The sequence below is a fragment of the Manis javanica genome, chromosome 12 (genome assembly GCF_040802235.1).
Source record: "Manis javanica isolate MJ-LG chromosome 12, MJ_LKY, whole genome shotgun sequence".
Lineage (NCBI taxonomy): Eukaryota > Metazoa > Chordata > Mammalia > Pholidota > Manidae > Manis > Manis javanica.
This window is the reverse complement of record NC_133167.1, coordinates 17,523,444-17,547,427: the sequence shown is the minus strand read 5'-3', so window position 1 is coordinate 17,547,427 and position 23,984 is coordinate 17,523,444. Positions and strand designations below refer to the sequence as shown.

General features: G+C 52.7%; 2 protein-coding genes across 3 annotated transcripts in view; one reads left to right on the top strand and one right to left on the bottom strand.

The window, feature by feature from the left end:
- Positions 1-242: 242 nt before the first annotated feature.
- The window catches only part of PNKD (PNKD metallo-beta-lactamase domain containing), a 56,933-nt gene continuing 33,191 nt past the window's right edge, over positions 243-23,984 (top strand). The window contains exons 1-3 of one of the 2 annotated variants that reach the window (XM_017645606.3): positions 243-386; positions 1,322-1,490; positions 2,548-2,949. In XM_017645606.3, coding sequence (XP_017501095.1) covers positions 320-386; positions 1,322-1,490; positions 2,548-2,740 — 429 coding nt within the window. In that variant the 5' untranslated portion in view covers positions 243-319 and the 3' untranslated portion in view covers positions 2,741-2,949. Of the gene's footprint in view, positions 387-1,321; positions 1,491-2,547; positions 2,950-23,984 lie in introns of those variants that run through there. The other variant, XM_037016013.2, reaches the window with a different exon arrangement.
- On the bottom strand, positions 3,490-19,578 carry TMBIM1 (transmembrane BAX inhibitor motif containing 1). Its single transcript, XM_037016015.2, has 12 exons — positions 19,423-19,578; positions 10,757-10,998; positions 9,419-9,519; positions 8,591-8,655; positions 8,326-8,379; positions 7,824-7,874; positions 7,280-7,319; positions 7,052-7,089; positions 6,812-6,899; positions 6,398-6,493; positions 5,332-5,385; positions 3,490-4,935 (listed from the first exon to the last, which is right to left on the bottom strand). Exons 2-12 carry the CDS (start codon positions 10,956-10,958, stop codon positions 4,789-4,791), a joined length of 936 nt encoding a protein of 311 aa, XP_036871910.2. The 5' UTR covers positions 10,959-10,998; positions 19,423-19,578; the 3' UTR covers positions 3,490-4,788.

The following is a 23,984-nucleotide window of genomic DNA, read 5'->3' as shown; positions in this document are numbered from 1 at the left end:
ACGGCCGCTCTGCCAGTAGCGAAGGGGGTTGGTTGGTTGAAACACCAATCACAGAGCAGAGTTGGAAGACGGGGACGGGGCGTGGCGGGGAGAACCTAAACTCCGCCTGATCTGACTCCGCCTCCTACAGGAGAGAAACAAGCCGAGCGTGCGCGCCTTCAGGGTCTCCTGGGAAGAGTAGTTCTCCCGGGTCCGCTCCATGGGCTTCCGGGAATTGTAGTTTCTGGTGCGTAGGCAAGACGGAAGGAGCGGGGGAGGCCCCTTACGCAAACTACAATTCCCGGCGGGGAGCGCGGTGAAGGGAGGGTGGGATCCGACAATGGCGGCGGTGGTAGCTGCTACGGCGCTGAAGGGCCGGGGGGCGAGAAATGCCCGCGTCCTCCGGGGTAAGGAGAGGGACCCCGGGGAGGGCAGAACTGAAGGGGATCCTTTTTTTTTTTCACAATCTGCCCAGCAGTAGCAGGGGTCATGGCTGTCGATTCCTGCCCAAACCCATCTGCAGGATCATAAAGAGTCTAGGGGCTAAAAGATGCTCTCTAGAGGTCGTCCAGTCCATCAATCATCCTGTCTTCGGGTTACCCGACACCTCTGGGGTCTTGCTGCAAAAAGGAGCCCCAAGGAAGCCTGTTAAACTCCTGCGTTCCATGTGTTTCACACTCACCGCAGTGCAGAGGAAGGAGCCCTGGGCATCTGAAGGCTTGGGTTCTAGCCCCGGGTATTAGCAGTTTGACCTTGGGCAAAGCAGTTCGTCTCTCAGGGCTTCAGTTTCCTCTTCTATAAAATGAGGGGATGTAACACAGAGAAGACAAGTAGTGATTCCATAGCATCTTACTACGCTGATGGACAGTGACTTTAATGGGGTATGTGGTGGGGACTTGATAATGGGGGGAGTCTAGTAACCATAATGTTGCTCATGTAATTGTAGATTAATGATACCAAAAGGAAAAAATTTTTTTTAATTAAGGGAATGGAAGAGACTACCTTTAAGCTCCCTTCCGGTGCTAACATTCTGCGGTTTGAAACCCTTTTCTCGAATTTCCTTCATACGTCTGTGAGCCCCACTGCAGTCCTTCACATCCTGTCGTCTGAGGAGATGAGTAACAGCGAAGCTCACTCTCCTGGCACCAGGGTGATGAGCCCACAGTGACGTGGAAGTGGCCTCCAAAGGTGCCACCTCGATGGCGATTTTCCTATTTCCCTTTGGATTCTCCTGGCATTTGTTACTCTAAACTGCAGTCACTCCCCTTTCCAGATATCAACCTCTCCAGCAGGGGCTTTCTTCTCATCCTCCCTTACTGACCTTCCTTACCTCCATCCACAGGGATTCTCGCAGGAGCCACAGCTAACAAGGCCTCCCAGAACAGGATCCGGGCATTGCAAAGCCACAGCTCCCCAGAGTGCAAGGAGGAGCCTGAGCCCTTATCCCCTGAACTGGAATACATTCCCAGAAAGAGGGGCAAGAACCCCATGAAAGCTGTGGGACTAGCCTGGTGAGTTTTAACTAACCCTTCTTCCCATCAGTGGGGAGTTGTACCAGGGGAGGGAGGGACCCAGAAACTTCTCCAAGTTTCAAGTGGTGAGCTGAATCTAAGATTGTGGGGACAGAGTTCCTGGGTGTGAGGACTGGAATCTCAGAGGAATTGGGCAGGGGACATGGGAAAGTATGTGGAATTGAAGAAACAGAGGGTTTTCTGTGTGTAGTAAACTAAAGTAATCTGATTCAGATTTGGGTTCCTGGCCTCATCCTCTCATAGGAGCTTGGGGTAAGACCCAGTTGAGCTCTTCAATAGAGATAATATTAGTGGTATAGTAGCACCTAGGTGTTCTGTACATTGCTATTTGGATCTGACTCTGACCTTAATGTATATTATCGATCAACATTAAGTGGAAAAGAGCAAGAAATTAACATTTTTTTCCAGAATCTGAGCTGTGCTAGTACTTTACAGTATTATGTTTTAGTCTTCCTGAAATAAACACTACATCCCCATTTCACAGAGGAGGGAACTGAGGCTCAGAGCTGGGGTTGCCACCAGGTCTTATGACTCTGTGCCCTTTCTCCCACACCAAAGTGTCTCCCAAGTAGCAGTTACTCAGATTAAGAAGGGGTGTCTGGGAGGGGGCATGGGGCAGTTTAGACAGAGGGAACCTTAGCCAAGATTTGGAGAGGGAAAGAGGATGGGCTATCTGGAAAAATCCTACAGAGTCGGTATGGCAGGATTGCAGCGCTCCTGTTGAGGAGTGTCAGGCTATAGGGAAAGGAATGAATAGGTGGGCAGAGACCCACCCACACTGGGCCTTTTGTGCTATGCCTGGGAGTTTGGACTTGACCAGGAAGTGATGGGGAGCTGTTACAAAGTTTTAAGCAAGGCAGTGGCAGGATCTGGTTTGCGTGGGGCCCTTGAGCAGCCAGTGTGGAGGCTGAGTAGACAGACACAAGAGGTATTGCAGTGTTCATGCAATTGATAAAGCTGGAATGAGATTATTCCCAGCTCCTCTGGCTCAGGCTTGGCCCCTCCCCAAGCCCCGTGCACATCTCCCCACCCCTAGGGCCATCGGCTTCCCCTGTGGTATCCTCCTCTTCATCCTCACCAAGCGGGAAGTGGACAAGGATCGTTTGAAGCAGATGAAGGCTCGGCAGAACATGCGGGCATCCAACACGGGCGAGTATGAGAGCCAGAGGTTCAGGGCCTCCTCCCAACATGCCCCGTCACCTGAACCTGGGTCCGGGGAGCAGGCCTAAGGAACACTGCAACCCTCTGCTAGGTTGTATTGACTGTGGCGGTGGCCTCCAGACTGTGAAGTTCTTTGGGTTTGGCCACAATTCTGGTCCTCGCCTCCGAGGTCCACCAGAGGGCGCGTGGAGCCCAGGCTGCTGCCAGCCGCTGCTCCTCCCTTCAGAGAGCCAGCCAAAGGCAAATAAAGTTGCTGAGTGTTTTGAGTGGAAAGGAATCAGGACTTGGTTCCTGAATCCCTTGGGGCGGGAGGGGCCACGGGTGGGGTTGGTTGCGCATGCGTGCTCCCTCTCACAGAAGCGCTCAGTTTTCCCGGTTGGATGGTTGGGGAAACCACAGAGACTTAGCACAAGCCTAGGCTCAGACCCTGAGAACCAAGCCCTCAATGCTGCTGGCCAGGAGGGTGGGGTCCCACTCAGCTTTGAACAAATAATAAAGAAAATCAAAGAGGGCATGCAGGGCGTGGAGGGGGGGAAAGCACTACTCTTGGCTGAGGCCAAATGACTAGGTCTCTCTGGGCCTGTTTCCTTGTTTGTAAAAGGGACTTTGCTAGTGATTTCTGAGACAGGGGTTCTAAACCTGAACCTCCCAGGAGGGCCCAGCTCTGCTGGGACAAAGTGTGTTTGCATATCTTGTAGAAAAGGTGGGAGACACTAGGCCAGAATGCAAAGGTAGGGAGTAGATGCTTTGGGCAAAACAAGACCCATATCCCAAAGCTAACACCTTTTAAAGTAAAGAAAACCAGAGCCAAACTGGGTTTTAAGTTCTAAACATAAAACTTTATTACATTTCTAGTTACATCCTTTTCTGTGATATATTTAGGATCAAGTACTTAACAGAGAAGTCCGGATTATACCCTTGAGCTGCTTTGGTTTCCACCCCTGTGGGATAGAGTGACATCTGCCCCCTTCCCCAGTCCAGCCGGTGGCACTTGGTATCTCAGAAGTAGTAGCTGGCTGGAGAGGTGGAACTCAAGTCTAAAATCCCCCAGCGTGAGTTAAGAACAAACTGAGAGGGGACATCTCCTTCCTCCCAGGGTCACCCCACCCCAGTTAGCTGAAGGGAGAACAAGTCTCCATGGGTGCCACAGAGGCTTCCATATCCCTCTGACCCAGTGGAGGACCCCGAGGCACCTTCCCTGTTCCCCTGCAGTCTCTCTTCACCTAGGTTCCCTCCTGCCACACTTACCATGCAACAAACCTCATCTCCTGACCTTTGCCCTTCACTTTCTGTTCTGAGCAGCCTGAGCACAGGGAACAAGAGGTCCGCGTGGCCAGAGACATGAGGCACCCAGGGAGGCCCCAGGCAGCTTAGGAGAATGTGACCCAATGGCTGCAGATGGACCTGCTCTCTCCACCAGCACAGCCACGAGGAGGCCCAGGGCAGATGCTGCTCCATACTGGCCCCTGTGCTTGCCTCCGCTCGCTCTCCTCCTCCTCCCTAACCCCAACCCAGCTAAACAGCATATACCTGTCACAGAAGAAGAGGGATTATAGCAGGGGAGAGCTGTGGGCACAGATCTCTCTTACCTTCCTGAGCTGGAAGGCACCAAGGGGTGGCAGAGAAGTACAGGGTTAACAGCCTGAGCTCAGGAGGCTGGGGACAAAGCTCCCTGGCTTTGCTGGGGGTTCAGGGAGGAAAGAGCTCTAGCTACTGAACCCAGAAGCCTGTGGTAGAGGTAAGAGGGCATACCTCATCACTTCGAAGTTACTTTGCTTTTCTCATATTCCCTTTTAGCTACAGACCAGGTTCTTTTTATCCCTCCTCCTCCAACCCCAGCTGTTCAGAAGAATTTGGTGCCATGTACTGGGGTGGAAGGAGAAGGCACTAGTCCCTGCCGGATCTACAAAGGCAAGTTAGTCTGTCCCCAGTTCCTCCAGCCCACCAGGTACCTGCATGTCCACAGCCAGAGAGGCCACCCATCCCAGGACAGAAAGGAAACTCGGTATATATTACTTCAGGGGAAGGAAAGGGGCCTAAGGCCCAGACCTGGGTCACAGGGCCCAGCCCAATAGGGAAGAGAGAGCCCAAGATGGGGCGGAATGAGGGGTGCTCCTTAATTGCGATCCCCCACCAGCTGCAGCACAAAGGTGAAGATGTAGATGATGTCCGTGTAGATCTGAAGGGCGCCAGTGATGTAGTCCTCCGGGCTGATTGTGTGCTTCCGGTTCCCCAGGACCAGCTGCGTGTCGTAAGCCAGGAACTACGGGGACAGGGAAGGCATGGGTAAGGACCAGGGCTCAGTGGCCAGAGCTTGTGTCAGGTCAGCAGATCTGTCCCATGCAGTGTGCTCAAGAGGACAGGATAATAAAGAGCACAGCACTTGGTCTCTGTCCTCCAGCAGTTCACAGTCTAAAAAGGGGGATGGATACATCACTGTCTATAACAGAGCCTGCTGAGGATTCAGGAGTAGGCATAATGAACAAGAGATTGTAGGAATGCCCAGAAAATCAATGAAACCTCTTGACAGTGGGGAGAGGGAAGGGCAGCTGTGGCGCCACTCCCTGCCTCCTGCAGCCTACATTGATGCTCCATCGACCCAGTTCTTCCCCTCCAGCCCCCGAGCTCCCCTTCCTAGAGGAGGCAGGGCCTTACTCACCAAAGTGAAGCAAATGGCCCCCAGAGCAGCATAGACCATGTGCAGCCAGTAAATCTGGGGAGAGGGGACAGGGTTGACGTTAGAAATCTCAGCAAAACACTGACCGAGGCAAGCCTCAGGACCAGCTTCCCCTGGGATTCTGGATCCAAGTGGGGAGATCCAGGAAGGATCTACTACATGATCCTTGGCTCGAGGGCCAGCTGCATGCGAGGACTACTTCGGCCTTCCAAGTACTGGAAGAAATGAAGAATGGTAACCTGTTTGGCAGGAAAACAGAGGCCATCCTCCAATGGCCATGTAAAACCAATCTCCAAAGTTAGTTAAGGAACATCAGAAGTGCCCATTACACTTTTGGAAAAAGGAAGGTGGCTGAGTTAGAGCTCTAGGCAGACAGAACCAGGCACGCACTGGCTGAAAAGCCCTGTCAACTTTCCGCTAGTCATGGTCAGCATTCACTAGAATGATTCCTGCAGCCCAGCCTGGGAGGGAAGCCCCCCAACCACCCTGATTATCAGAGTATCAGAATCAGGGAGCACTCCAGGGCAGCCCTGCTCAAAGCCATCCAGGTACCTGTCTACAGAAAGGCAGGCAGCCCTCATGTTAACAGGCCTCCCCTCCCAGCACTGTTCTCTCGGTCCCACCGTGAGGCTCCCAGCCTAGGGCCTCACATTCTCCAACTGACTGAAATAAAAGAGTAGTTGGCTACAGTGGTTCCTGAGGTCCCTTCCATCTAAGCCCATCTTCTCAGTCCTCTGCGTTCCCCTCCCAGTTTGCCTCCTAGAACCTGACAGCAGCTGCCGGACAGACCTCATCCACTACTTCCCACAGGAGTTCCATGCTGTCCAGAGTCTCAGGTACTACGGCTCCCAGGGCCTTCTGTCTCCAGATAGAGACAATACCTGACCCAAAGGATGGCGCTTCAGCCTGAGTGCCTTTGGTAGCCAGTCGAGAGGTTCTGGAAGTCAGAGCTCACCCAGACGTGGGTGAGGCCTGATACACCACGTTAGACAGAAAGTCTTCTCTAAGCACTGGGCCCACTTGACCCCAGCTCTGCCAGGACACTCACATATTTGAAGGACAACACAATGGCAGTGACAATCCCAGTCACCATCAGCACAATTCCCAGGACACAGAAGAGGCCTGTGCACGAGGTGAAGTCCACCTGCCGGGAAGGGAGGAGGCGGCCCCCGTCAGATGAGTGCCACAGCGAGCAGCCCAGCCACGCTGGCCTGGCCTCCCCTCCCCAGGAGCCCCAGGGCTGCCTCCTGGGAGGCATGCGGTGGCCACGCCCTCCTCAGGACAGACACCATATGCAGTATTGTAGGTGCAGACAGGAGGGAAAGGGGATTAGGGTTTCTCGGGGAAACCCCTGGTGTACAGGGGTGGGCCTTCCCAGGCCTGCTCGAGGGCCAAGCTAAAAGGGCCAGGTCTGTATAAGAAAGAGGGCGGGCTGGCTGGGGAGGGGCCCTGTGGCCCTTACCTTGGTCTGGAAGCAGAAGACGGTGACTGAAATGGACACCACAGCAGTGATGATCATCGCGATGATGACGGCTTTGGTTCCATACACACTGAGGGGAAGGACAGGTGAAGAGAGACCAGAGACGTAAGCATGTATGAAATAGTCACTTCTGGAAGGATCCTGCCCAGAATAGCCCAAGGATGCCCCATTCGCCCATATTACACACTTGCCAAGGGTGTGGTGGTTTGTCCCTGAATGTACCTGGAAATGGTGCCTGTCATGAAGCCCATGGCAAGAGTCTGAGGGAAGGATAGAGACAGGAGTGAAACACTTAGGGAAGGCAGGGCCCTGGAGGCACGGCTGCGGGGCCTGCGGGGGCCAGGCCGCTGCAGCCACTGAGGCCAGCGGGGCCATCTTCCACAGTGATGCCCCCTTCCCTTCCCTGAGACCAGCCCTCCCGCACGCCCCCCTCACCCCTTCTAGACTTACAAAGACGGTCAGCAGGATGATGTTCCATGGGAAACGGCGTCTGAAGGGGAAGAGACCGTGATTAGGGGCCTGGGGGGCAGAGGCTCCTCTAGCAGAAGGAGGTTCTTGGCTCAGGCCCCTAGAGAATTAGACCTTGACCTGGGGAGAGGGAGGGCGGCAAGGCCTCTGGTACCGCTCAGGTGGTCTATGCAGGTCCACACGGGGCAGTGGGACAGCTGGGGCTGTGGAGCCTCAAAGACCTGGATTTGTTTGCAGTTCTGCACTGACTGCCTGTGTGACTGAGAAAGTTACTCAGTCTCTTTGGGCCCTGGGTTCTTCCTATTTGTTAAATGGTTAAAATGCTGCATGTCTTACAGGGTTGCTCTAAGAACCACAGCTCCATAGCTCAGTAGATCCCACACAGGCAAGGTTCTCTGTACACACCCGAACAGCAGCTGCTCTCACCTCTATCCTGTTTGTAAGTCTCCATTCAACTGTTATAAGAACTCCCCTTTCTTCCCAAAACACTTGGCCTCCCTTCTCATTATCTAAGTCTCGGACTCACCTGGGTCCCTGGCAGCAGGCGAGAGTCAGGTAGGTGGCCAGGAAGACAGCGCTGGAGAGAAATGAGGAAGGAGTCTACAGGCCCGATCTGCCCCCGGGACCCCCCCAGGCCCAGCCTGGCACACTCACCAGACTGGCAGGGTGGAGCCCGCAGAGCTGTTTGCAAATCTGAGGGGAAGCTACCCAGGAGGCCAGGGGCACTGAGAGCCTCTGTAATGGGGTTTGGCCAGGGAAGACCTGGAGAGGAGGCCATGGCAGACAAGCTCACAGAAATGGGGCGGTTCTGCAGGGTGCATGTTGCCACAGGTTCCCACTCCCTTGCTCTTAGGAGCTCCATGATGCTGTTACTCCACACTCTGGTCTCACACACCCCAGCTCCCCAGCACAGCTAGCAACAAGGAGGGCCCCTCCCCAAAAGTACTTTGATCCCTGCCCCCGAGAAACACTGGTCAGTTACTGCTCCCCCCCCCCCCCCCGCCAGGCAGAGAGGAGCACAGACTCACTAGGACGCGTAGTAGATAAACAGGTTTCTCCTCACGAACTCGCTGACTGGCCTCCTGTGGGGCAGGAGAGGACCAGAGAGGGGTCGTACCATGGCACCACGGGCCTGTCTACCCCCCTGGGGTAGCCGGCTGCTCTCTCTCTCTCTGATCAGCAGTATCCAGACTTGTCTTCCAGTTCCTCTTGAGAAAAGGGCCCACCCCAACCCACGCTCCCAGCAGGTGGCCCAGAGCTCACAAGGGAGGGCAGAGAGGCCTAGAGACTCACACAAAGGTAAAGATGGCGATGATGGCAACCGTGAGGAGCAGCTGGATGGAGATGATGGTGTAGACCTGGAACAGACAGCCAGTGGGCAGCCCGGGTCAGCACCCCACAGCCCTGGCCCCTCCCCAGCCCCAGGCCCAAGAGCTCAAAAGACCCTGCCACTGTCTCCCTCCCATCTTTTAGTGGGGGGCAGGGGGCCCCTTCTTAACTCTGAAGGATCTACTCTCTCTACTTGAGAGCACTCCCCAGCTGCAGCCTGGCCTACAGGCCACCTCCTAAGATACAGGACCCACCCTTAGAGCTGACCCCCACCTCCAGCTGCTTCTCGACCTCTCTCCTCCTAGTCCTACATCTGGCCTCAGTTCACTCCCTCCTTCCCCTGCCCCACAGCCATGCAGCATTTGCAGCAGTTCATCTGACATCTGCAGGGTCGAGAGATGCTACGAGTGTGATCATTTCTGGCTTCAAGTTGCTTAGAGTCTAACAGGAGAAAGGAATTTGGGGAGGCACAACCGTAGGCAGAACCCACCTAGATTTTCCAAGATTGAATCTACCCCACCAAAACAAGTTCAAGGAAGAGAGGAGCAAAAGACAGGTGAGCACGGGTCAGAGGAGCTGGGAACCTCTTTGAGGAGAGTGCAGGGCTAGTGAGACCCCGGAAGGAGCAGCCTATTTGCATGGGAATGAGTGCCCCAGGGCTACCAGTGCCCCTTCCCATCCCTACAGCTACAAGGGCCGGTACACCCACCTCCCTCCCAGCCCAGCCCCTCTCTCACCTCCCAGAACCCCTCTCACCTCCCAGACCCCCTCACCTGCCAGCCCATCTCTCACCTTGCGGATGAAGGTATGTCGGACTTTCCTGTCGTCCCACTCTCCAGGTCCAAAACTGTCACTCACTGCTCTCTCCTCTCCATCATAGCCCTGGCCTGGGCCTGGGGACAGATCACATATGACCAACTGGGGACTTGGGACTTGTGGTCTCAATCCCAAAGCCTCCATGATACGATCTCAAATGGAGTCTCAGGTAGCTCATCCATGACAAGTGATAGAAACTCAGGAACTCCTCACCCAAACCAGGTCTAGATGCCTTCAGAGTGACCAGAGCTGGCCTGGGCACCATATGGAGCCCTGTGCCCCTGTCACGAGGGGCTTAGGTTTGAACTCTCCATCAGCATGCATTTATTGAGGGCTCCTAGGTGATGGTGCCCAGACCTTCCACACCCAGGTGCTCAGGGAATGAATGTACACAGTCTGTGCCAGCAAGAGGTCACCCATCTAGTGAGGAAGCTGGGCAGGTGTAAGGCTTGTGGAGTATCGGCCAGAGAAGTTGGAGGGGTCAGAGCAAGGAACTCAAGAATGGAAAGAAATGATAAAAATACAATGCATGTGTGGAGGGTGGAGAAGAGTATGAAGACTGTCATGTACTCCAGGGCTCAAGGAAAAACATGTCAGGGGCATGTGCGCACAGGACGAGGCATGGCTGTAAACGTAACCCATGAGCTCGTGTTCACACCAGAACACGCACGACCAGATGAGAGTTGGCTGTGGCCCAGGATTCCAGCGATGCTGCGGGGCTCAAAAAACATTCCTTGAATGCCTCCTTTGGAACTGCTCTCAAATCCACAAGCCAGTAGGAAGTCTCACTGCATTTGAACTTCACCTCATTTCTCACCAAACAGAGCATTTACCTGCCATGATGTTTATCAAACATCCAGATGATTTCTGGATGTTTGCAAAAATCAGATGTTACCTTAAAGACTGAGAATGTGTCAGCATGGAGAACGTTAAAAAAAAAAAAAAGGTACTTGGGGTTTCAAAAGCAGTTCCTCTGGAAGAGGCAAATCTGGTGGGGTAACTGGGAAATGCAAATAGCCTCCTGAGATAACATCTCTGAAGTAATTGCTTCACCCACCCACTTTCTCTTCTGCCGTGCATGTTCTGGGATGTCTTACAGACTCAGTCTCCTTGCTGAAAAATGGAACTAGCGGATGGTTGTGAGGGTGCAGGGTGCCTAGATGCTGGGTAACAAAGATGAGGAAATGGAAGGAGAGATCTAAAGAGATGAAAAAAGATTAAAAGGGAAGCTGAAAAGGAAGGAAAGGAGGTGGCCTCCTGTTACAAGTGCTGCCTCCTCCCACCCCCACCCCCAGCTACCCTTCTGGGACTCACCGTAGTGCATGGGCATCGGGTGGATGGGGGGCATAGGCTGTGGGTAGCCAGCAGGGTGACCGTAGCCAGGCTGTGGGTAGGCAGGGTAGGCAGGGTACCCTCCAGGCAGGACAGATGGCTGCCCGTAGCCCCCCTGGGGTGGAGGGCCAGGGTACAGAGGGTTGCGGTCCTCATACGGAGGAGGGGCACTGGGGTTCGACATGGCCTCTCAAGTGCTGAGGGAAGACCCCAGTTGCTGGGACCTGAAATGGGAGATGAGAAAAGCAGTCATGAATGCCCAGACCCAGCTCAGCCCCAGGCCAGGCTGCCTCTGCTGAGAGGAGACCTCAGTGATCCCAGCCTGCCATCCACTGCCCACAGGCCATCCTGCCCCTCCCCACAGCAACTCAGCCCCTGCCCTCCACCTTCACGCTAGCTTTCCATCGCCCACTGCCCTCCTTACTGTGCAGCTTCCTGCTGTAGGAACATGGGGGGTTGGTGCAGGAGCCCAGAACAGTCACTGGGCACCAGTGGTGTGAGAGACAGGGAACCGGTTGGGGTCAAGGGGCTGGAACTCCTCTGTGCTCACTTATGAACACCTTCCAGTGATCAGGGAAGAAGCCCCACGGCCCCCAGCAAAACATCCTGGTGAGTCACAGACCAGCTGGGACCCATTGAAGGGCTCAGCCCAGCGCCAGCACTAGCTGGCAGGAGCCCCAGGCCTGAAAGGCAGAGCTGGGGAGGAGCCAAAGCTCAGAGGGAAGGGTGGGGAGGAGGTGGAGGACAACAAGCCAGCCCCAGAGCCAGAGCCACCAGGCTGGGATCCATGAACAGTGGACAGTGGCTGAGTCAGGAGACGCCTGAGAGGCTTGGGCAAGTGGGTGCATGGGGCCAGCTACTGGGGGCTGGGAGGCTGTACAGAAGGGCAGGCCTGAGACAGGACTTTCTGGTTACTTCAAATAACAATTGAGGTGTATCAGATGGGCGTATGGCAGCCACCACTCTCTTCACGGCCTTGCCAGGGGGTGGACAGTACATGCAGGGCCCTGAAGCCCCCTGGGAGGAGGAAACACATATTTTGAACCCCAGGGTCTCTGGTGTCCCTGTGATTCCTGCCTGTCCCAGAGCCTGTGACTAGCAGAGAGGGAAGTATGCTGAGGAGGCATGTCACAAGATCCAGTCCATACTTTGTCTGCAGCAGGAAAAGCTCCACAGCTAGGGGGCGCTCAGGAATGAGGAGGAGGAGGGATCAGAGGGACCTCCAGGTTGTGTGGCCCTGAATGCCCATTTCAAATAAGGGAACCAAGACCCAGAACAGTGAAGGGCCTCCCTAGGATCACAGAAGTAGCAGGTTAATGCACAACCAGAATGGAAGCTTTCAGGGTCCTGGGTATGTATGTGTTCTCTATATTATGCTGTGTTTTTTATACCTCTTACACCAAATAAATGTCCCCTGGGCCTAGTGGTCCCCTCTGAGGTGGCAGGGATGGAGGCTTTGGAAGAGCTAAGGAGGAAGTCCCTGGAAGGCCCCTGTGTCCCTGGTAGGGACAAGCCCTGGCTGAGCCTGGGCCCCTGGACAAGGCTACCATCTGCTAGATCATCTCCAAGGGGCAGACCTTTAGGTCCCCACAGGGAGGAAGCCCCCCCTACCAGATCCAGATTCAGAACCTCTGCTGAAAGGAGGAGAGAACCAGCTTCTCTTTTTAGGGCACCCCACGTAGTTCAGGGATCAGATAAAGGATTGTCCTTTCTCTTCTCTCTGGTGACAACTGGGATAATTCTGAGAAGGGAAGGTGGCAGGAAGGAGAGATTGAATAACAGGCCAGGTCTCTAAATGGGTTATTTTGAGGAAAGCTGTTCTCCATCTTCCCAGAGTAAATGGACCAGAACAGCAAGAATGTGTCAGGTCAGAAAGCAGGAAGGCCTTCCTGACAGGGAAGCTGGGACACAGCAAACCAGGGCAGCAAAAGTGGGCTGGTGGGGAAGGTCCAGCACAGTGGATGGAACAGGGTAGCGGGAGAGAGCAAGGGAAGACCAAAAACTGAGTGTTGCGAGCATAAGAAACAAGAGATGAACTGTTTTTGAAATGTTCTGGGCTTATGTAAAGGTAGGAAAATAATCACAAGTAGTTACAATACGTGAATCTCCCTAACAGACTTTTTAAAAAGGAAGAAAGAGAAACTGGGCTCTTCTGCCCTGAGGCAAGAGGCTCCTTCTCCCTCCACCCCTCCACCCACCCCCTCCAGAAATCCCCTTCCAACTCCACCAGGGCAATGGCGCTGTTTGCTGGAAGAGGACCAGGCAGGCTACCTTTGGAGTAGGGTTATCTGTCATTATTGCTGTCACCTCAGTGCCTGGGGGCATCTAGCATCGACCTTCTGGGTGGTGGTATACAGGTGACCAGGGTGAACACAGTCCAAGAGAACTGGTGGGAAAGGCCTGTGGTGGGAGCCCCAGATGGGCCACCAAATAGTGATGTCACCATGACCAGGTTGTGCGGCCTCCTCAGCATACACCTTGGTGGGGTGGGCCGGACGACCTCTGAGCTCATTTCCAGCTCTAACAGACTGTGATCTGGGAACTACCTCAAACGCCCAGACGCGGGGCCTGGGCAATACATGGGAGCTGGGCAAGATGTGGGCCTGCCCTTTGACCAGCCAGCTGCTGCTTCTCCCTCCTTCCCTCTAAGCTGAGCCAGGCGAACAGGTCCCTCCCAGACCAAAGGGGCTGCGGCCACAGGATGCAGGGTGAATCATGGAGAGGAAGGTCAGGCTGAGATGGGCTGCGGGGACTTCAGGGTCCCGGTCCAGCTCCAAGGGCTGCTGACTCACAGGGACTCCCTCGCCCTCCCTCTGCCTCCCCTGGTTTCAGAGTTCACCAGCAGCCTACCTGCTGGCCACAGAGCAGGGCACAGTCCAGTTCTCTAGGGGCTCAACCACCAGCCCATGTTCACCAGAGACCGGAACTGACCGTTTCACTATGCCTCAGTTAATCCACCTGGAAAAGGGGCTTAACACTGTAACAGTACCCTCCACAGACTTGTTGGAAAAATACATATATAGCAGTTAGAATCATGCTGACCCCTGAGAGACAGTAAGAGTGGCTATTTTATTGTTTCATTAATCCTTACAGAAACCCAACAGGTGGGTAATGTTATGATCACTTTTTACAAATGATGGAAGTAGAGGCTTGAAAGGAGTAGGTCACTTGCTCAAGGTTACTTAGCTAGGGCGTGATGAAGACACGATGATCCTGGATGGACTCGAGCTGTGCTCTTAGACCCCCTGCTCTAATCCCCTGTTCGGATACCCTGTCTATCCAAACTTATCATCACCTCTCACAGCTTCCTGCTGAAGACCCTCTAATGACAACAGAAAGCTTGTGTAGCAAGTGGACACTGAACCTTCTCCAGCCCCCTCCATAATCCCCCAGTCCCCCAGCCCTCCATGACCACCAGGGGAAGACGGTGGTCGGAGAGAGATTCTGAATCATCAGAGCTGAAAGGAAACTCACCCATCTAAGGCAAGCCACCCCCCTCACTTTACCACCCAGACAGCCACAGTGCAGGGATTTGAATGACCTACGCTTGGTCACAAAGCTGGGCCGGGGGCCTGGACTACTGGAGTTCTCTGGTACAGAGACCTGGGCACAGAAGAGGGAGAGAGTGTCCAGACCAGTCTGGGGAGTGGCTGAGCTCAGCCACACTCACCTCTGAGCAATGCCAGACAGGTAAGAACCTCAGGCCCAGGGCTGCCAGCATTGGCAGCTTCTGAACCTGTGCCCTGGTTGCTGCCCCACCTACATGAGGGCCCTGCCACTTCCACATCATCCAGGCCTCAGCTAGGGATGAGGTCTGGGGCTGGCATCTGCCTAGGGAGTAGGGAAAGGGGAAAATGGTCAGTGTTTACTCTCATAGCTATGACTGAAGATGGGAGCTGGAGAAGAATGTAGAAAGGAAAGGAGAGGAAAAGGAGGCGGAAAACCCAGAGACAGAGTGGGGATGATGAGATGCCCAAAGACTAGACACAGGGAATCAGGTCATCTGAGTTCCGCTGGAAGTTACTGGAGGAGCTCAATCTCCAGGGGCTAAAAAGGACCTTTAAGGTTCCCACTGGAAGCCTGAACATTCTTTGTTAAACACAGTGGGCATTCAGCTTCTACTGAACACACTCCAGCAACAGGGGGCAAGGCTGCTCTGCTTGCAGGCAACTTGCACTATTAGATCATTCTTCCGCACAATGCCTGTTATCAAGACATTCAGACTTGCCCATCCTTGCCGAGTTACAAACCTAAGTTTGCTCCTCATTCTCATGGCCCCCATCGCCTGCCCAACAGGAAGGAGCCAGAACCTCTCCTTCCTCCTACAGGCCACAGCCATCAGACCCAGCCATCACAGCAGCAGGGTGGGGCAAGGGGGGGGCCTCCAACGCAGGACTTCTTGGCTGTCGAGGTTTTCAGATGCAGCCTTGAGGAAGCATTTCCTTCCCCTGGAACCATCACACTGTGGCCACCAGCTGAGGCCCAGGCTCAGGCTCCTCTAGGGGCACCTGAAGGGTTAAGGCTCCTCCAGAGAGGAGGCCTGAGTTACTGGCATTGCAGCTAGAGGGTGTGTGCTGGAGGGAGGGGCAGAAAGGAGCAGCTGACTGGTCCAGGCAGCCTGCCGTCTGCCCTGCCAGGAACAGAAGCCCAAAGCCAGAATGGAAAGAATAACTCAGGGTGCACATCTCAGGAAACCCCACCCAGCAGGCACAGGAGCCCCAGCCCCTGGCCCGCTGTGACCAGATCTCTTGTGACAGTCTCCTTACCTCCCTTTTCCTGTGCCTACCCCTACCCTCCTGCTCTCCCCTCACCCAAGAAAACACTTCACCCTCCTACCCCAGCACTTAGCCACGAGGGCACAGGAGTAAAAGGATACACCCAGAGCGTCAGGCTAGTCACCAGGCCTGATGCACACAGACCAAAGGCCCTTATCCTTCTGTCTTCCTGGCCTCTGGAATTATAGCATGACACTTAGGAGGACCTAAAAACTGTATCGTCAGAGCTGGCACGGACTTCAAAAATCATCTGGTCATTTGACAGAGGAGGAAACCACAGAGCCAAGAAAGTTCTTGCCCAGCCTACAACAGGCCTCTTGGTCATGGGCTGGGAACTTCCATTCTGAGGAAAAGCCAGAACAAGCCACCCTTCTCCCCAGTACTCTGTGGCTGCCTGCTCAGAAATAGATAAGACTGGTAACCCATCACTTCCCTCCCAGCCCTGGCCTCTAGCCAGGGTGGCCTCTCTCTAGAGGATCAGAGACTGAGATGGCTGGCTCCAGTCTCCAAGGAAGGGGAAGCCACCCTGGAGAGCATGGGAAGACCAGGCCCTGGAGATGCCCCATCAGCCTTCTCTGGGAGTAGAACTGTGTCATCAGTGCAGGTCATCTCAGAGACCCCAGCCAAGGCAGTGGTCAGAACAGCCTGGGATTGCAGATAGAGAAAGAAGCCATTAACTGGGCTGGATGGGGCTGCAGAAACACAGCCCTTATCCACCTCTTTGTGTTTCAGCTTCTGTAGCCTTTCAGTTGAACTTCAAGATTAGGACAGAGAGGTAGATGGTTGATTAACAACTCACAATGCAGAAGGCATTCTAACCCTTCCCTGTAGTGGGCAGGAAAGGAAGAAAACCACCTACAGTAGTAAGTACTGTGTACTTAGTACTGGTACTAAGGCACATCTCATCCCCACATATTCTTATCACTACTCCACAGATGAGAAAATGGACATTCAGAGAAAAATTCTAAGGTCCCATAGCAGAAAAATGGGCAAAGTCCATTGTAGAAAGTTCATCCATGCCAGAGGCCTGGGTTAGGAGGCAGGGGGCTGAGTTCTTGTTCTGACTCTGGTCTTAACTCCACTGTGTGAGTCAAAGTAGGCCACTCTGCATCTCTGGACTGTTTGCTCCTCCGTAAAACGAGTATACTGACCAAAAGACCAAAGACTATTCCAACTCTAACAGTCTCTGATTCTGAATCAACTAACAGACCAGAACAGAAGGCTTCAGAGCAGCATGACCTGCTTCTGAAAGAATTAGGCTGGGGTCACTACTGATATGAAACTGGTCTGGAGATGTCCACAGAGGCAGAGGCACATGGGAGGTTCTAGCTCCCTCTCCTCCTAAATTGCCCCCATATTGCCCTCTGGATGCTCTGACCAGCACCTCCTGGGAGCTTACTTACCCAAGATCCTGCAGAAAAACAGTGTGCTACTGTAGGGAAGAAAGAGTACGAGGCATAAAGTCAAGAGACCTGGGTTCAAGTTCTAACTCTGTCAATATAACCAGTTATGGGACTCCAGACATATCACCTCCTTTGGCTTCCTCTTCCCCCAAATCTCCCACATGGGGGAGAGGAGGGACCAGTTACCCAGAACCAGAGAGTGGAAAGCTCGAATCTCCTAGCCAGGCATTTCCCAGTGTTTTAATTAATTTCCCCAGGAGATGTTAATAGATGAGCTCTGAAAACAGTTAAGTCTGAAAACCAACCCACATCCACTTCTGGGAACTCACAGGACACAATGGCATGTTAAGCCTCTGAGAAGTCCTGCAATAAATGAATCTGTTCAACTTCAACTCACCCAGTGTTTCTTCAGGTCTGCCACATCTTTATCAGGGTGCACCTAAATATCCTGGGGGTGCTGAGCAGGCCTTTTCAGCCTTTGTTTCACAGATAGACCCAACCTTGAGAATGGTTTATAACTCATCATATCTGAAAACCCGTCCTTACCCAGTCCCTCAGGAGTCACATTAAGTACAGCCAAGCCCCCTCACTCTCAAGAGAGTCAGCTCAATGCCAAGATCCTCTGTGAGGATTCTTGCTCTTCTCCCCCAGCCAGCTGCTGTTAAAATCTTCACCATGGGATTTATTACCAAAGGCCGGTGGACATCTCCAACTAGCATAGAACCCAGAGGCTGGCAATCCCTAACATCACCCTATGTGATGGGAAAAAAAATACAAAGTATATATGAGAATAAGGACTCATTCTTACCTTCCTACCTGGCCAGTGTATTAAGTACCCTCTAAGTACCTGGCACAGTGGCCTGTGGACTTCTGGATATCCTCTCTACTTCAAAACAGGACCTAGGTTTTGGCCTAGAATCCTATAATCTTATGGTTGGAGGATTCTCAGGGCCATCCCCTCCACAACATTCCCAAGAGAAAGCCCCAGGGTTCACCATATTGTTAGCAGAGGCTTTCTTCCCAGAGAGCTGCATGGCCCTCCTGATGCAGCCCTTGGAGGACATACAAGTGTGTGTCCCTTCTCTGGGGCTTCCGCTCTTTCTCAAGGGCCCAGGATGAGAGTTTGGGGGATGGAAGTGCTCTGAGGTAGGTGGCTTCCAGCTGAGGGCCCTGTTCCCATTGGAGAAGGCTGGGCTGAGATGGCTATTACCCCAGCTCATGACATGAGGTTCTCCCCACACTTAGGCTGTAACCCATCATTACCTCTCTGACGTGCCCATTTTTATTTTTATAAGGGAGGCCTTGAGGTCATGGCTCAAGAAGACAGGAAGCCAGGGTCCTGCCACCATATGGTCCCACCACTTCTTTCTAAGTTATACACTGAGTCTCTTTTTGGGTCCTCATGACTGGAGAGACGGGGAGAGCAGGCAGGTGAAGAGGAAGTATGGCTGCCCCTTTATCCCAGACAAAGCAGCCCCAGGGAAGCACCTGGCTCCCCCTCTACCGCTGGCCAGGCCACAGGCACCAGCTTTGAAACCAAAGCTCACCAGTGAGATGAATATTTCACAGGCCCAGAGAACTGGACACCTGAAGGACCTTCCATGACATCTGGCTCTGACCCTAGTTCCCAGGCCTACTCCCACTCACCCCACATCCAGTTTCTTAAAGGAGAATCCCACCCGATGGACACCACACAGGGGTGTAAGGTGAGAGGGGGTGGCAATGCCCAGAGGACAGGGGCTGATCCAGACTCACAAGATGAAGGCCGATCTCCCAGCAGCCTTGGTCTCCTTGCCCTCCCACCATTCCCTGGCTCCTTCCCCAGTCTCCACTTGTTTTCCCATTTCCCATTTTCCTGTTTGGTTTTTACTCTGACCCACAGAGACCAAGAGGGTGGTACTTCCCTGTACCTTTCTGAACCCAGCCTGGGGCAGTGGCTAGAAGCAGGTGGGCTGGGGCAAAATTATGGTGACAAGAGTGGCCACTTCCCCAGCCAAGGACTTGGGCTGTGAGCCGCTTCCACCGCGACGGTGGGCTAGGACCCCCACCTTTTCCCAGCTCGCTCAAGTTCTCATTCACCTGTCTACAGCAAGGCTGACACCAGGGTGCTCAGGGTCATTCTCTGCGCCTCCCCTCCCCCTCCTCCCAGGTGAGGGCCATGGAAGCCCTCATACCACGCACAGCTGGCCACTCAGACTGGCTCTATGGACACGCCCTGGGACAGACACGCGCCAGAAAGAAGGGGACATGACGCACTCAGACCCTGGCCCGATAGCTGGGCTCCCAAGGCTAAGGAGGCGCCCCTTGGCCTCCCGAGCCGCACAGGGAAAGCGAAACTGCAACTCGAGGGCGACAGATCCCCACGCGGGCACTCCGAGAAAGTTTGGGAATGCCGTCCCAGCCCTGGTCAGGCCCCGCCGGCCCGCTCTGCCCAACTCCCGCCGACCCCGGCCCCGGCCCCTTGGCTTGCCTGGCTGCTGCCGACGGTGCGTCCCCGGCCTCCGGGCGCTTCGAGTCCGTCCGGCACCGCCCGCGCCGGCCTGGGTGGTGCCCGCGCCGGCCGGGGTGGGTTTGGGCTCCGCGCTCCGCCCCGCCGGCTGGCCTCGTGGGGCGGGGCCTCGGGGCACCGCCAGGGGGCTCTGTGGTCCGCCCCGTGGGCGCGCACCTCCCACCACCCCGAGGACTTCTTAGTATTTTCAGAGCTAAAGGCAGTACATAATCGTGGATGGAAACTTAGAACGACTTATGGGAAGAAAATCACTTCTTTCCTCTCCTCCCGATTCCCATCGGGAAGCTGTTGCTTCTGGCGCTCCTTTGCCTATATACATGTATTTCGCTTTTTTTCTAGTGTGGAATCATAGCGTGTACGTTTTCTTAATTGCTTTTCTTTTATTTAACATTTTAGGATGAACATTTTTCTTGTCACTAAATATCCTCTAGAAGCATAATTTTAATGCCGCAGAGTATTCTAATGCAATGCTGTGCTGACTTAATAAATCAGTTTCTTACAGGAGGACATTTAAATGGCTTCCCATTTTTTCATTATTAGACATAAATTCGTGATGAACATCCTTGACAACTCTATTCTTTTAAGCCAAACATACCTTTCAAGTTTAAAACTTCAAACATGCAAATGTAGAGTTGGAACTTAGAATCTCTGTACCTAGGAACTAAGACATTTCCTGCTTGAAGTTTTCCATGCAGGAAAGCAGGTGTTTTAGAGTCAGAAGTCCTGGATTGGGATATAGATTACCTCTATTAGTGCCCGACAGATGGGGCTTTGCACCCATCATCTCACACAGCCACTAATGGAAGGATGCACTCTGAGTTCCACTTTACAGGTGAGGAATGGGTTCTGGGAAGCTTTGGAACATGGTCTGAGTTTGTATAGTTCCAAAGTCCATGTTTTTTCCATTACACCAAGGCTGCTGGTAAATGAACAGCATTATTTCAGGTGCTTATCTCGTACTAGTAGCTATAGATCAACACTACCACTGAATGTCTTTCACAGTCTGTTGGCGCATTTCCTCTAAATGGACAGGGCATTGAGTTTACCAGACCCAGCTGATGTATGCAGTTGGACAAGCAAGACAACCTGAGCACCTCCTGATTCCAGACCCACCACTTAGCACCTTTCCTTACGTTATTCTCTCCAGTGGCCAGTCCAGCCCTCTCATAGACCGAGATTTAAGGAGGGACCCCATGGTTTTATTTGGAAGCTCATTTGAATCCTAAGCATAAATGAAAGTGTGCTTACTAGTAAGCATAGTAAGCAATGTTACCACTTAGATTATGTATTTCAAACCAACAAAAATAGAGTTTTTAAAAATTGTGTCCCCCCCACCATGTATTGGTATTGGTATATATAGAGAGAATTCAAGTAGGAGTTGTTTAGGTGGACAGAAGGACATTATGACAGGCTAACTCCCCCAGCCACCCCAACCTTTCAAAATAAATTCAGTTTCTAGGGGCCACAGACCTCATTTTAAGAATCCCCTCCCAAAACATGAGCTCCCCAGCAAGAGCTAATCAGAGCAAGTTCAGATCTGCTCAATCTCTGTCTCTCCCTGGATGGCAAAATAGAGCCCTAGATGAAATGCAAAGCCCAGCAGACTCTGGCCACATCTCCTATGTCCCCTCATGCTCTCTATGCTTAGGTCCCTCCTCCAGAAGGCACCTTCCACTTTCTAGAACTGCCAGAATGGTCTCCAAGGAGATTGGTTTTCAGGCAGCATTCACATCCACCCCACGGAAAAGTGGAATGTGGGGACGCACACAGCCAAGCCCCACAAGCCCTGCTGCCTGCTCTTTCTCCTGAGCCCATTTTCTGATCATAGAATCAAGATTTTAATCCTAAAAGAACGTCTGAAGTACCCCCTCCTGGGCAACAGTTCACAATAGGCCTTAAATAAATGAGGTCTCCTTCCCTTAACCCCTTTTTATATGGGATAAAAAAGATAAAGTCCTTCTCAGTAAGACTCTTAGCAGATTTTAATTAACCTGTATTGTCTGCCAAGAAGACTGGAATTTCTGGTTCTGGAGATGACAAAGCTGAAAGGCCTAGCCCCCGTCCTCAAGAAACTCAGGCTCTAAGGGAGATGGTAAAAGACCAGATAATTATAATTTCAACAGTTTGACAAGTGCTGGGATGAAGTGTCCACTTGGTTCAATGGGATCTCAGAGAAAGGAGCTCCTCACCTAGCATGGGGTGGGGGGAGGGGGTGTTTCAGGAAAGACTCTTCAGAAGCAGTCACACCTGCTTTGAGTGTTGGTGGGTGTTCAGGAATCAGTCGAGCTGGTGGAGGGGCAGGGAGGAAGGTTCTGTGGGTAGAGGGAAGAGCATCTGAACCAGGGAGCTTAGGGCCCCTTGTCCCAGCAATCTAGGATTGGGCAAGAGGAGTGGGATGGGAGTGGTAAGAGACAGGGATGGCCAAGGAGTTAGGGAGCCAAGAATTGAGATTTTCCCCGAAGACAATGAGGAGCCAGGAGACTGTCAACAGCCATCTAGAAGGAGGTCGGGAGGGTCGGGGAGGGTGGGAGGTGCCCCTGGAGTAGGGTCAACCTCCGTGAATAAAGATGCAGGATGGATGACCTGTTCAATTTGAATTTCAGACAAACAACAAATAATTTTTTGCAAAAGTATATCCCTCATCTCATACAATATTTGGGAATAGTTATGCTAAAAAAGTATTTGTTGCTTATTTGAAGTTCAAGTTGAACTGGGCATTTTGTATTTTTCTGGCAACCCTGCTCTGAGAGGAAAGTCAAGTCAAGTCAGAGGCAGGAGGAGGCAGGGTGGGGAGCGTGTAAGGGATCAGGCTGTTGTTTATTTTGGGGATGTGGTAACCAAAGCTTGGTGACTGATGGCAGGAGGTAGATGGAGTTTGGAAGGGGTGGACCCCCTGAGTGCCCCAGCCCAGGTGGAACAGGGAGGGAGTGGGTAGGGAAAGTTTAACTGGACTGGTGGATCCCAAGAACTTTCTCTGCTGCCCAGCCCCAGGGCTCCACAATCTGCCTTACAAATTCCTAGTCCAGTGTGTCTGATTAGACTTTACTCCACCCAAGCGAGATCTTCTCATTTATCACTAACTTTCTCATAGAAATTGCCTTTTTTCAGAGAATTCTGTAGTTACTGAATTGAGGCATTTAACCCAACCTAGGGTAAATCTGCCTGTTTCTCCCCACTGAAAGGCAAGGACAAAATCCCATTCATTCCTAGGCCTCAGACAGCCCTGGCCCTTCGTCCCTGGAATTGAAGGAACTATAATGCTCTAAACTGGGGTCAGGGTAAGGTTCTCGGGTACAAATGACAGATATATTGAGGTTGGGGGAGGACATTAGAGCTCTTTCCCCTAAAAATTAGCCCTATATTCCATAAACATTAGCACTTTCATAAAGAAATAAAGAATGGAAAGAATGGTGGATTCTGATGTCCAAGAAGCAAGAGTTTTGTCCCAGCTTTGCCACTGAATGGCCATGAGGCCTGGGGCCCATCTCTTTACATATAAATGAGTCTTATTGTTGTAGTAGGTAGATAGCCAGACAGGAGCAGGGAGGAGGGTAGGGACTTCGCCTGGTGGTTACATTCGGTTAGATGCTGGTTTAAATTCTAAACATTCTGTGTAAACTGTTCTTGTGGGATGTGGGGAGTGAGAGTATATATAACAGACCTGCCAAAATGGACTCATTCCAACCTTGAGCAGAAGTCGACCTGACTTTACCTCAAAGTACATTATAGGCACTATGGTCTCATTCCCATACTAAAAATCACACCCCTCAGTGCCATGACAGTTCCGATGCAGACCATCTGAGGACAAAAAGAGGGCATCACCCTATTTACCGGATATCCCCTCTCTATTCTGAGAAAACCCACCTATCTTCATGAGTACGCCATCCCCTGCTTACACTCCAGCTATAAGACCAACCAACCCCCCACCCACCCACTGCACTGCTCACCTCTGAAGCTCTCCCACTCTCTGTCCTTGAGTGTGTACTTTGCTAAACTACTCTTTGCTTGTACCTGCTCAGTCTTCTCATAAATTCTTTCTTGCTGAGTCAAGAACCCTCCCCTAGGTAGGCTGAGGTCTCACCTAGTGTGCAGGGAGCTCTCCCTGGATGGAATTGCCCCAGCAACGTAATCATACTGCTCTTCCCTGCCTCCTTTGACCTTTGAAGACTCAGATGAAACCATCCATGTGAAAGGCATTGAAAAGGGTATGCACATGGTGACGTTCCTAACTGTACCTGGCTAGACAGAACTGGAAACGGGTTAGGTAAGAGCTCCTTCCCAAGATGCACTGCCTTATGCGGAAGGCTGGGCCACAGAACCAGCCTGGCATCCACCGTCTTGGCCAGGACACCGCGTGTTGCTTTCCAGTCTCCCCTGACCACCAGAATCATATAAGGGCTTTGTGAAAAAAGATTCCCTTGGGGATACATCTTTCTAGACCTCTGAATCAGATGCTTCACCAGAGGCTGCAACACATGCCCCAAGGTAAATCTGATTATCAACTCACTTTGGTGCTAAATAGG